This window comes from Haliotis rubra, unplaced genomic scaffold, assembly GCF_003918875.1.
Source record: "Haliotis rubra isolate DU_JTF1 unplaced genomic scaffold, ASM391887v1 Scf22, whole genome shotgun sequence".
Lineage (NCBI taxonomy): Eukaryota > Metazoa > Mollusca > Gastropoda > Lepetellida > Haliotidae > Haliotis > Haliotis rubra.
Genome location: NW_025766225.1, coordinates 2,075,382 through 2,088,813, shown reverse-complemented (window position 1 = coordinate 2,088,813; position 13,432 = coordinate 2,075,382). Strand labels below are relative to the sequence as shown.

General features: G+C 41.2%; 1 protein-coding gene across 1 annotated transcript in view; it reads left to right on the top strand.

The window, feature by feature from the left end:
- The window catches only part of LOC124277307 (phosphatidylinositol 3,4,5-trisphosphate 5-phosphatase 2A-like), a 64,049-nt gene extending 51,735 nt beyond the window's left edge, over positions 1-12,314 (top strand). The window contains 17 exon segments of the mRNA XM_046712958.1: positions 242-438; positions 994-1,111; positions 1,915-2,011; positions 2,136-2,166; positions 2,168-2,275; positions 2,608-2,707; positions 4,293-4,384; positions 4,821-4,902; positions 5,464-5,609; positions 6,609-6,666; positions 7,636-7,727; positions 8,154-8,244; positions 9,858-9,954; positions 10,218-10,279; positions 10,644-11,146; positions 11,710-11,853; positions 11,855-12,314. Coding sequence (XP_046568914.1) covers positions 242-438; positions 994-1,111; positions 1,915-2,011; positions 2,136-2,166; positions 2,168-2,275; positions 2,608-2,707; positions 4,293-4,384; positions 4,821-4,902; positions 5,464-5,609; positions 6,609-6,666; positions 7,636-7,727; positions 8,154-8,244; positions 9,858-9,954; positions 10,218-10,279; positions 10,644-11,146; positions 11,710-11,853; positions 11,855-11,932 — 2,096 coding nt within the window. The 3' untranslated portion in view covers positions 11,933-12,314.
- Positions 12,315-13,432: the final 1,118 nt, after the last annotated feature.

The window sequence follows — 13,432 nt, the reverse complement described above, 5'->3', positions numbered from 1 at the left end:
GGTGGACATTAAATATGGTATATTTGTGTACTTGGATGTGGAATATGAGTAGGTAGATATCGAATTGATGGGGGGATATTGGATTTCATCACGGGTAGTTGAAGCACAGACTTCACTCACCATTAATCCATGTGAACGGATCTGATAAAGTGAGTGTTCTGGATTCAGGCATTCTGGTAGCCATGGTAACACCACTAGCATACCACATCCAATTTATCTGAATCACCACGTTGTCTTCCAGGGAAGTCGGCGCCCGACCACACACTGAAGCACTGGCTGAAGTGTAACGGGGAAGGCAAGTCTCTGGATCGCACACTGTCACGCATTCCACACGACATCTACGTGATTGGCACACAGGAGAGTGCTCTCAACGACAAGGACTGGGTCAACACACTGAAGGCGTCGCTGAAGGCCACGCTGATGGTCGACGTGGAGATGGTACGAACCTTTCTAATAACCATTTTGATTGTCACTAGTTTTGGTGCTGTTGATTTAGAGCCTGAACGCCCATTGAGATGTGTGAACTGAGAACCATTCAGAACTATTGAGGAAATAAATCTCAACTATGACATGTTTATAGTTGTAGAAATCTCATGAATCTGTTGATCTGGAAATAGTATCAACCTGCCCCATTGCATAATAAGCCCTAAGCGTTACCTTGTTGTAAGGGAGACTAGGTGAGATTGGGTAGACAAGCATGGTGACATTGTCATCGTACACTGATGGTGTGAGACAAGAGACTATGTTAGTCATCGCTCCATCCATCCATCCATCCATTCCATTCCCCCCCCCCAATTCAAAATCAAATGTGTTGTAGCTATTGGATGCCGATTGTGTGTTTAATCTTCGGTTGATGCTCTATTATTTACTTCCTACTTGTGCAATATACTAGCCTTGCATGAAATGTGTAGCATGTCTTTCAGCTTCATTTTGGTCCTTTGGAATTATGGACCTTTTTAAATAGTTACATGCAACTTTAATCCTTTGTTTCAGCTGGAGATGTGCAACTTGTGGGGCATCCGAGTGGTCGTCCTGATCAACCCACAACACCGGCACTGCATCTCCCACGTACAGAAGTCCTCCGTCAAGACAGGCATCGCTAATGCTCTTGGTATGTTGCTATGGAAACCTGTCACCTGTTGTTAGGACACTAGGACCCAATGCAGCATCAGTTCCAAGGTCATATCTTGACCTTGAGGTCTTCATATGGTCTTTGTACCCAGGGTCTCATTAAGCTTTAACTTTTAACATTAGTGGTAACATCTTGACCATGCTTCTCTTTAAACAATGTTGGTAATTTGGGGGTTATAGTTCAAGATTTCAATCAAAAGACCCGTGTCCAACAGACAAATAGATTTCTCTAAGGCTCCTTCATAAAAACTCTATGTTTGTGTGACATGCATTGTTTTAAAGAATCCTTTAATCTAATATCTACTTTTATTTACTTCACAATCTCTCATGGTATAACCAAATACAAACTTTATATATTTTGAGAATGGACACAAAATGTGAGTTGCGTGTCACACAGAAGAATATGGCTGAACTGATTACGACAAGCCGTGTCATTTTAGTTTTGTTGTTTCGGGTTTATATCTTTGATATGAAAAGACACTCAGGTGAGATTCTCTATGACTAATACTAAATTTATAACCCGAACATTAAACTTGTTTATGATGAATTTCAACTACATACTAGTTAGCAGGACTTTCATGAACATGAGGGCAGTGGGGTAGCCCAGTGGTTGAAGCGATCGCTTACCACGCTGAAGACCCGGGTACAATGTGTGAGGTCCATTTCTGGTGTCCTCTGCTTGATATTGTGGGAATACTGCTAAAAGTGACATAAAACCCAACTCACCCACTCAATTTATTCACATTTTGCATATCAAAATAAATGTTTACTTTCTGTTGCTAGGCAACAAGGGAGCTTCAGCTGTTTCATTCCAGTTCAACGGTACTAGTATCTGTTTCATCAACGCACATCTGACTTCAGGGGACGAGAGGTTGCACAGGTAGGTTGCTCTTGGGAAGCTTTATTTTACTGGCAAAGATAAAATCATTTTAGAATATCAAGAAAGTTGTAAACTGATGGTTTTGACCTTTGACTTTCACTGTGATTTATTTACGACATTTCAGGAGAAACCAGAACTACAGAGACATCCTGAAGGGGGTTGTCACTCGGGCCAAAGAGTTTCGAAGGATTTGACGTGTCGCACAAATTCCATCACGTTTTCTTCTTCGGAGATCTCAACTACAGAATTGTAGAGAAAGTAGATGTAAGTGGTTAGTGTTCGCTCTGTGAGAACTAATCGAGTTCGAGGTAACATGATTTGAGTTGTCCTATATAACTCTCGAGATTCTGCCGCCCTTTAATCACCTATTGGTATCTCAAGGTCATGATCATGTTTTGTGTAATATTCCCCAGGGAGTTGAGAATGAAAGTCACATGCACACTGATCCATGGACAGGTGTATGATCTGCATGTGAACTGTTTTAAATTGACAATGTGTTATACATATTCATCATTTAATAAAGACACACACTTGCCCACTGCACATGCTAAGGGGAGGTAACTCAAATACACATCTTCTGCTGTGTTTGTTGAAAGGTTGTGCTGAAGAGAGCAGAAGACCGAGATATTCCATTCCTTTTGGACAGAGACCAACTGAGGAAGACACAGTTTGATAAAGATGCATTCTTCAACTTCAGTGAGTAGTCACCTTGTCTGATTCATCTTTTGAACCCGTGAAGATACGGGTTAGAATTGGTCTTCAGCAACCGATGCTTGTGATAGGAGGTGTCAAACGGGATCGGGTGGTCAGGCTCGCTGACTTGGTTGACATATGTCATCATATCCCAACTGTGTAGATCGATGCTCATCCTGTTAATCACTGGATTGTCTGGTCCAGACTCGATTATTTACAGATCGACGCCATATAGATGGAGTATTTAAATAATTTTTCCAGAAACTGCTCTACCAGTGCGTTTGAAAATTCACCCAAAACAAAAGGGATCAATTTAAGTAAGTAGAACTTTACAGGTGCAACATAAAACTGCAAAATACAACCCAATATTTAAACCAACTTGAACCCACATCTTACTGTTCAAAGAACACAGACTTCAGCTGGAAAACATAATGATGAGGAGCTGGCTTCAGGCAGTGACTCTGATGACTTCACAGACAGTGACTCTGATGACCACAGACAGTGATTGGATGACTTCACAGACAGTGACTCTGATACAAACAGTGACTCTGATGACCACAGACAGTGATTGGATGACTTCACAGACAGCGACTCTGATACAGACAGTGACTCTGATGACCACAGACAGTGATTGGATGACTTCACAGACAGTGACTCTGATGACTTGTCAGACAGTGACTCTGATGACTTCACAGACAGTGACTCTGATGACCACAGACAGTGTTTGGATGACTTCACAGACAGTGACTCTGATGACTTCACAGACAGTGACTCTGATGACTTCACAAACAGTGACTGATGACTTCACAGACAGTGACTCTGATGACTTCACAGACAGTGACTCGGATGACTTCACAGACAGTGACTGATGACTTCACAGGCAGTGACTCTGATGACTTCACAGACAGTGACTCTGATGACTTCACAGACTCTGATGACTTCACAGACAGTGACTGATGACTTTACAGACAGTAACTCTGATGACTTCACAGACAGTGACACAGACAGTGACTTGATTGGATGACTTCACAGACAGTGATTGGATGACTTCACAGACAGTGATTGGATGACTTCACAGACAGTGATTGGATGACTTCACAGACAGTGACTCTGATGACTTCACAGACAGTGACTCTGATGACTTCACAGACTCTGATGACTTCATCAGACAGTGACTGATGACTTTACAGACAGTAACTCTGATGACTTCACAGACAGTGACTCGGATGACTTCACAGACAGTGATTGGATGACTTCACAGACAGTGACTCTGATGACTTCACAGACAGTGATTGGATGACTTCACAGACAGTGATTGGATGACTTCACAGACAGTGACTCTGATGACTTCACAGACAGTGACTCGGATGACGGCAACTGTTCATGTCAAGAGATTATGTGAAATAAGACAACATGATTTTATCAACCCTTCTTAGAGGGTATATGTGATTTGTTTAATCTTAAAATGATTATGATTATGAAACTTGTAGGCTTATATTTTCAACTCGTTCCACAGTATTACCTGTCTAAAGAGTAATTACTGTAATTTCATTCACAAATGGTTATAGAACTTTGTGGTTACCTTTAGATGAGAGCGAGATCAACTTCATGCCGACCTACCGTCTGTACCGAGGGAAGCCGGGCTACAAGTACGACTGGAAGAAGGTCAAGAAAACAGGGGTGAGTCTGTAGCAGGGTGTATAAAACATGGCAGGGTCACATGGCCATCACCTGCAGCTTCCTTTGCTTCAAAATCTTAAGCGAAGTTCAAACCTGACTGCGGCGGTGGGGTAGCCTAGTGGTTAAAGCGTTCGCTTGTCACACCGAAGACCTGGGTGTGATTCCTCACATGGGTACAATATGTGAAGCCCATTTCTGGTGTTCCCCGCTGTGATATTGCTGGAATATTGATAAAAGAGATGTAAAACTAAACTCACTCATTCACTCAACCCTGTCTGTCCTGTAGGTATTTTTTTCAGTAACATTGTCGGAAAATTTGAACCAATTTCAAGATTCACAAATCATGTCGACTTACTCATGTCCATATTAACAGCATTCAGATTCATATTTCTCTGCAGTGGATATGTTATTGATGGGTGGACTTATGTCATTTCAGGAAAGGATCAACGTGCCATCTTGGTGTGACAGAGTACTGTGGCATTCCTACCCAGGGACCTTCATCGAGAACAACGCATATGGTGGGTTGCATTCTGTTGAAGTATCGACCACCTGCTGTAGTGAATGGAGTGTTTCTCTGGATAGGGGATAGTGTGTATCCCGTGATAGTGGATAGTGTGTATCCCATGATAGTGGATAGTGTGTATCCCGTGATAGTGGATAGTGTGTATCCCATGATAGTGGATGGTCACTGGCCATGCCTAAGTATGAACATTGAGTGATCTGGTATAAACAGTCTATGAAATAAGCCAAAACCCAAGCCAGACGTCAGGGCTGGTAACTTCAAAATGTTACCAGTCCAAAATGGATTTAACCAGACCAGACACCAAGATATGACTCCGATGTATATAACATCTAAATTTTTACCAGACCATCGGGCTGGCTAGCTGTAAATCTAGACCGTCCGTCTGAAATCTAACCCGTCTCGGGGGGTCGGGCTGGTCTTATACACTGGTATAAAGTGTCGCCTTTTATCAGACCCCCAAAACAGGTGACTTGGGACCAACAGTTGAATTGTGTTGTCTGAGGAGCTGGCTTGTCTTTTTCTCACCTAGTGTCATTTGAAACTGTTACCATTTCAGGAAGTGTGGAGAATCTGCTGAACAGTGATCACCGACCTGTGTTTGCGTCCTTCACGGTTGGGATAGCGTCGCAGTTCGTACACAGTCAGGCCATGCTCACCGAGAACTCCAGCATCAGAATCCTCTTCAACAGAATAGAGGCTCAGGTGGGTATGATACAATATGGGGATGGAGTGAAAGCTATCCGAGGTTTCAAAATCAGAATTGCAAGCAAGTTAGTTTGTCACACATACTTGACCAAACAAATGATCTTGCCAATATGGTTTTGAAAGGGGAAAAGGTTATTTTTGTTTTGTAAATATATGTGGTCTGTTGAGAATGTCCATTTTTGTTTCAAGTAAAACAAGGTTACTCCCTTCATTCATATTAAATGCTGCAGATCTCCCTGCAGAGTTATGTCCCTTAGCCTGAACAGGAACCAGTAGTCTTTACCAAAGTGGTAATCATATAAGATTAAGCTGACATGTTGTGATATACCTGAAATATTGTTCAGCATGGAGTTATACCTAACACAGAGTGTTTTCGTCCCTGATGAAGTTTCAGTTCAAACTTTAGTTCAGTTTGTGAATTGGTTTTGATTGTTAATTGTCACCAAGTATGCTGAATAGTGTAAAACATTATGAATAAGCAGTTGCACGAGCATCAGTACACAATTGTGGTTCAAGTGTTGCATCTTCTGCAACACTTCATGAAGCTAAGATGCCTTGATACAGCTCACATACTGTTAGACTGTCATTCAGTGCAACACAGAATGTTCTCATCTGGAGCCCAGTGGTGAAGGTTCTACCAACTTCTCCATTCATCGGAGTTCAACTTATATCCAACTTATATCAATTCTTTTGATTGTTAAGGGGCGGAGGGGTAGCCTAGTGGTTAAAGCATTCGCTGGTCACATCGAAGACCCGGGTTCGATTCCCCACATGGGTACAAGGTGTGAAGTCCACTTCTGGTGTCCCTCGCCGTGATATTGCTGGAATATTGCTAAAAGCGGCGTAAAACCATACTCACTCACTCACTTTGATTGTTAATCTTCTCCAAGTATGCTGAAACATGTTTTGTAAAACAAATGATGTATTAACAAATATACCCGTGTTGACAGGTTCAGTTTAAGGTGATTATTAACAATACATGTTGCTGTGTTTCAGGTGAGGACGTGTGTGCGACAACATTTCATCTTGGAGTTCTATTCCAGTTGTTTGTCCGGTAAGTCCTTTTAGAGGGTCGTGCATATTATAGCAGGAGCTCCCCTCAGCATTATGGTGGGGAATGACTGTATATTGTATCAGGAGCACTCAGTCAGCCACTTTACTACCAGCACACAAAGTCAGCAATCTAACCCACTTGGCCACCTTGTCCTTCACTAACATGAAATCAGGTAGTCCAGGGCCCCGTTCCTCAAAGCGATCGTAGCGCTACGACAGTCGTAAGTATATGTTAAAGTATGGGAGTTACAATCATCTTAGCGCTACGACTGTCGCAAGCCTATGTTAAAGTATGGGAGTTACAATCATCTCAGCGCTACGACTGTCGCAAGCCTATGTTAAAGTATGGGAGTTACAATCATCTTAGCGCTACGACTGTCGCAAGACTATGTTAAAGTATGGGAGTTACAATCATCTTAGCGCACGACTGTCACAAGACTATGTTAAAGTATGGGACTTACAATCATCTTAGCGCTACGACTGTCGCAAGCCTATGTTAAAGTATGGGAGTTACAATCATCTTAGAGCTACGACTGTCGCAAGCCTATGTTAAAGTATGGGAGTTACGATCACCTTAGAGCTACGACTGTCGCAAGCCTATGTTAAAGTATGGGAGTTACAATCATCTTAGCGCTACGACTGTCGCAAGCCTATGTTAAAGTATGGGAGTTACGATCACCTTAGCGCTACGATCGTTTTGTGGAACGGGGCCCAGGGGCTCCTTTCACAAAGCAACCTTTACTAAGGTTCACCTTAACTCCCATTCTTTAACATTGCACTAAGGTTACCTTAGTGACTTACGATCACCTTAGTGCTTTGTGAAAGGAGGCCCAGATCAGGTATTTAATCATGTGGGTAAGAACGCTGACTTTAAAGATGTATGAGATTCAGCAAGTGTATGACTATAGTGGTCTGTGTGTCTCAGACAACAATGGGGCCCTGATCATGAACACCATGCTCTGTGTTTCAGACATCATCTGCTGCGAATCCAATGTGAAGTTTATCGAGAGCAAGAGCAGCTTCTACTGCTGTCCAGAATGGCATGCTGACCAACTACCCATGGTACGTTTTACATCCTTCTTTACCTTGAACTAAAACCTGCCAATGTATTCAAGCACAAGAAGCTGGCATAGTGATATTTAGGATTCAAACCCAATCACTGGATTCTGGCATGACCAGGGGTTAGCCTGTGACAGGGGTTAGCCACCCATGCCTCTCATAAAATCAAATAACTACATGAGATTAAATCTAAGCTTTTACCTTGTTGGTTGTGTCTTATTACTGAGTGTTTGTGTCATGATACTAGATTATGAACACTTTTTAGGAATAACAACTTTCTTATGTTTTATCATGACATTTCAGAGCTACTTCTTCCTCTTCCATTAGGTGAATATATTTTTGTTCATCGAACTTCTAAATACTATTCTAAGACCTAGTTAATTAAACAGCATACGAAACTAAACAAACCGAAACCAATGATTGTTGCAGTTGCGGCCAATGTTTGGAGACCGGGACTATCTGGAGGAGCAGCACATCCTGATAGCTGTCCGTGGATGTGATGACGATGATGAGTCTTATGGTAAGTAGCATCTGTCTGGCACTTGTGTGACAAAATGTCTGGCGATGTGATGACGACGATCTGTCTTATGGTAAGTAGCATCTGTTTGGAACTTGTGTGACAACATGTCTGGCGATGTGATGACGACAATCTGTCTTATGGTAAGTAGCATCTGTCTGGAACTTGTGTGACAACATGTCTGGCGATGTGATGACGACAATCTGTCTTATGGTAAGTAGCATCTGTCTGGAACTTTTGTGACAACATGTCTGGAGTCCAAGATATTTTTTATGGATTAAACTTCTTTTTTAATTTCTCTCACTAACGTTTCGAGACCATTCCAGGCCCCTTATCAGGTGAACTGGCAGTTAGGACTATGACGTCGTCACTATGACGTCATTACTGAGTTATGACGTCACAATGCAAGTGACATCACAGTACACTAGGGAGAGTACTGTATAAGTGAGTTAGTTACATAATGATGAAATTCATGCTAAATAATAGAGTTGAAAGTTGAATTGTCAATACACAACAACTGCTAATTACACAAAGGTTACTTGATAGCATTATGTAACTAACTCACTTATACAGTACTCTCCCTAGTGTACTGTGATGTCACTTGCATTGTGACGTCATAACTCAGTAATGACGTCATAGTGACGACGTCATAGTCCTAACTGCCAGTTCACCTGATGAAGGGACCTGGAATGGTCTCGAAACGTTGTGAGAGAAATTAAAAAAGAAGTTTAATCCATAAAAAATATCTTGGACTTCAATGTACAACTTCTAAATGCCACTGAAAGACATAACATGTCTGGAGATGTGATGATGACGATCTGTCTTATGGTAAGTAGCATCTGTCTGGAACTTGTGTGACAACATGTCTGGCGATGTGATGATGACGATCTGCCTTATGGTAAGTAGCATCTGGAACTTGTATGACAACATGTCTGGCGATGTGATGGCGATGATTTGTCTTAGGGTAGGTAGCATCTGTCTAGGATCTATATCATACAGAGATTTATCTTGTCCTTCTGTGAAGCGAATATTCAGTCAGCAAGTATAAAAAATTCCAATATAGAATGATATCATGATGATGATGAGTCTTGTGGTAAATAGCATCTATCTGAAAACTGTGATAAGATGTTCATAGTATCATGATGATGATGAGTCTTGTGGCATGTAGCATCTATCTGAAAAATGTGATAACATGTTAGGAGTATTATGACAATGAACCCAGTAAAGATCTGGGTTGGAATTGATCTTCAGTAACCCATGCTTGTTGTAAGAGGCGACTAACGTGGTCAGCTCGCTGACTTGGTTGACACATGTCATCGGTTCCCAATTGCGCAGATCGATGCCCATGCTGTTGTTCACTGGATTGTCTGGTCCAGACTCGATTATTTACAGACTGCCGCCATATAGCTGGAATATTGCTGAGTGCGGCGTAAAACTCAACTCACTCACTAACTCACTCATGATGATGATAAGTCTTGTGGTAAGCAGCATCTATCTGAAACATGTCACAACACGTCCACTTACTGTGTATATTCTAGGTTTCAAGTGTGTGCGTGGCACTGTGGTTCACACATTCAATTAAGATAGCAGGCATATATTGTTGTGTATGTTTACAGGTGAGTGTGTGGTTTCTCTGAAGGATCAGTTCTCACCAGACTTCCAGTGTTTCGAGTGTGTACTCACACACAATGGAGAGGAGACGGGGAAACTCAGGTGACTATGCCACTGTGAAAACATCTAGTACCACATATTCAGTGAAGTACTTGTATAGTCTTGGTGATATATATCTCTGATAATGTCCTTGTTTCTCCTCCAGGGGTGAGATATGTCTGATAATGTCCTTGCATCTTCCCAAGGGGTGAGATATTTCTGATAATGTCCTTGTTTTTCCTCCAGGGGTGAGATATGTCTGATAATGTCCTACTTTTTCCCCCAGGGGTGAGATATGTCTGATAATGTCCTTGTTTCTCCTCCAGGGGTGAGATGCGTGTGTCTATGGGAGGCAAGTACAGAGTCGGCAAGTCCAGGAAGACATATGGTAAAGAAACGCTTTTATTTTGGGTTTATAGAGTTGACAAAACCACTGTAATTTCCATATATTTCTTTATAAAGAAACCAAAGCCTTAAAAAATATATATATATGACTTAAAATCTGTGTCCCGATTGGTAAAACAGTTAGGATTTAAACATACAATGTTGTCTGTCTGCAGTGAGATTACTTGCAGATTTAGCAGCACCTAATAAACTTTGGACTAACACTTGAAGATAGGACTCATTGGTACTATTCTGTCTACCGACACCTTCCTAAAGGACACACATTGTCACATTATTTTGCAACATGTTATGATTGTAACACCATTATGTTCAGATATGTTTCTGCTAAAACTTGGTTGCTATTTCAGAAATCGTTGCCTTGGATACGGAATACCAAGATCCTGAAGACATTCATCCCTCCACTCCACGACAAGGAGGACACCAACCTGTTGCCATGTCATCATCTGTTGGAATCCAGTTGCCTAGCAACGGACATTCGTCACCTGCTCGTCAGACAAGATACAGCAGTGACGAGGTGTTGCTTCGTCTGGGCCAAGAGAGTTCGAGCCCGGAACTAGGGTGGCCCTTGAACCCTAGCAATGGCCGACAGGCCGCATCTCCAAGACGTAAACCAATCATGGGCCAGTCAGTGCTTCAAGCGTCTGCCTCTCAAAGACAGGTCATGCCTGTTGTGTCGACATCACAACTTCCTGCCAACATACGTCCAAGTGAATCTGTCCCATCATGCCTCAGTGGTGTGGGAACTGCACCGCCAGTGACGATGCCTCGACCTGCCGAGTTGGGTCGGAAACATGACGTCAAGATGGACACTCCACCGCCACCTCTCCCAAAGAAACAACGACCAACATCGGTATGTCTAAACAACAAATTGTTGAAACTACTTTTTAAAATTTTATTCTTGTTTTCCTATGGACAGAAATGGTGGTTCTGTCAAGTGAAATGACATGGTGTATTACCAAGTGTTGTTAATCTGCTACTAATATATAATTGGTTGTAGTAATATTTTGCTTGATAATGGTGTAACAATCTACATCAAATGCACCCGTGAAGATCCGCGTTTTAAGCTCCAGCAACCCAAGCTTGTCGTAAGAGGCGACTAACGGGATCAGGTGGTCAGACTCGCTGACTTGGTTGGCACATGTCATCGGTTCCCAGTTGCGTAGATCGATGCTCATGCTGTTGATCACTGGATTATTTGGTCCAGACTAGATTATTTAGACCACCGCCATATGGCTGGAATATTGCTGAGTGTTGCTAAACAACAAACAAATAAACAAACAAACAAACTAACATTCATCAAAACGTTGCTCTATGCAATAAACAGGAAGTTGTAGTCCTTAAGATCGTGTGCGTTGTTATTTACTCACAAGCTAATCAAACAACATTATACGTAATCGTTCCTACTGTTTCCAGAGCGACAAGAACTATGACGGACTTGCCAAGCCTACCTCAGTGCAAGAATGGCTGACAGGGCTTGGTCTCGAGGAATACATTGTGTTGTTTCTAAAGTCTGGCTGGGACTCGATCTCCAGACTCCCCAATCTCACAGCCCCGGGATCTTTTACGCATGGGCATTCAAAATCCCGCGCACTGGAACAGAATGATCACAAGCATTCAGGAGATAAACTTCACATAGCAGCAGGTGTTGTTGCAAATTTGCTACCCATGAAATAAATTACCCCCCCCACCCCCCTGACATATCCAAGGTTTGAGACTGTCATTCCACAGTACATCATCATGAGTGAACGCTGCTAATGCCATTTACTGTGCTAATGCCATTTACCACGAGTGTTTTATGGAGATATCGAGGAACATTTATATTTTAAAAAAGAAACCATATATTTTCCCCAGTATATATTTCCTTTGTCCATTTGGTATGAAAATAAAGAAATAAAATTTTTTGAATATATTTCTAATAAAAATGAAAATAAAAGTTCTAAAATTAATGTTAAGAAAGAAATGTTCAATAAAAGCATATTCTCATTTAAACTCATAAAAGAAAACTTATGCTAATATTTCCATAAAAAAAAAACAAAAGAACAAATTTGGACAAGCCTGATATGTTTTGACAGTACTGGCTATAGAATGCTTTGTTTAGATGAAACACAGTTCAGTGATGCCTTGAAATGGGTTTTCATGATAAAATATTTGTAGGTAACATTTTGTACAGCTCTTTTGTATATAATTTGAATGGCTGATGTTCAAATTCCAGTTGATTTAATATATTTTGTCTCCGTGTTTTCTGTGTCTATATATGTATGTTGACTTTGTAATCAAGAAAGATTAATCTACTTCACTGAATCTCATAAAGTTGAAATAGCCATAATCCGAGGAATTGTGTTCAATCTGGCGATGCCCGGACAGCTATACAGTATTTTGTGTTGCTGTCAGCTGCATTTTGTATAAGTGAGAATGTTGCGATGTTGTTGTCACATATTGTCCAGTGCTGGCGAATTCTTAAAGAAAGTGCTACGATCGTTATTTGTCTGTGGAAATATGGAAGTCATTGCACTTCAGAGTGTCGCGGATTGAATCTGTCACCCACACATCTGTCAGCATGGATAATCTGTTTTGCTACCATTTTGTAGTCGCTATGTATATTGTTGCTTGTCAAAGTATGAGATATTCTGCTGAGATGACTGAAAACATTACCATTTTTAGTTGCCTTACTCTGACATTCTCATTATTCGTGGTTTCCAAACATTTCTTACAACAATAAGCCACAACAACCAATTATCTTTGATAAAAAGCTCAAAAACTTGCAGTTTGGTTGAAGTGATGAACAAACTCAAGAAAAAACTACCGGTAATCCCAGTGGCCAAATGTCTTTGATGTGAAAATATTTGTTAATGTAATGAAAAGATAAACAATTGAGCAGAATATTAAAACTTTGATTTGAATTACTGGTATGTCTAGTGTTCAAGCATGTCCAGTTATAATGTTATGATGTCCAGGTGCTCATGCTCATGATGTTGATCACTGGATTGTCTGGTCCAGACCCCATTATATACAGACTGCCGTCATACAGCTGGAATATTGCTGATTGTGGCATTAAACAATCAAGCATGGTACATTTCATTTCGGTGCTAGGTGATTTCTTGGCAATCTCATGAAAGAAAAAAACAAATTAAAATGA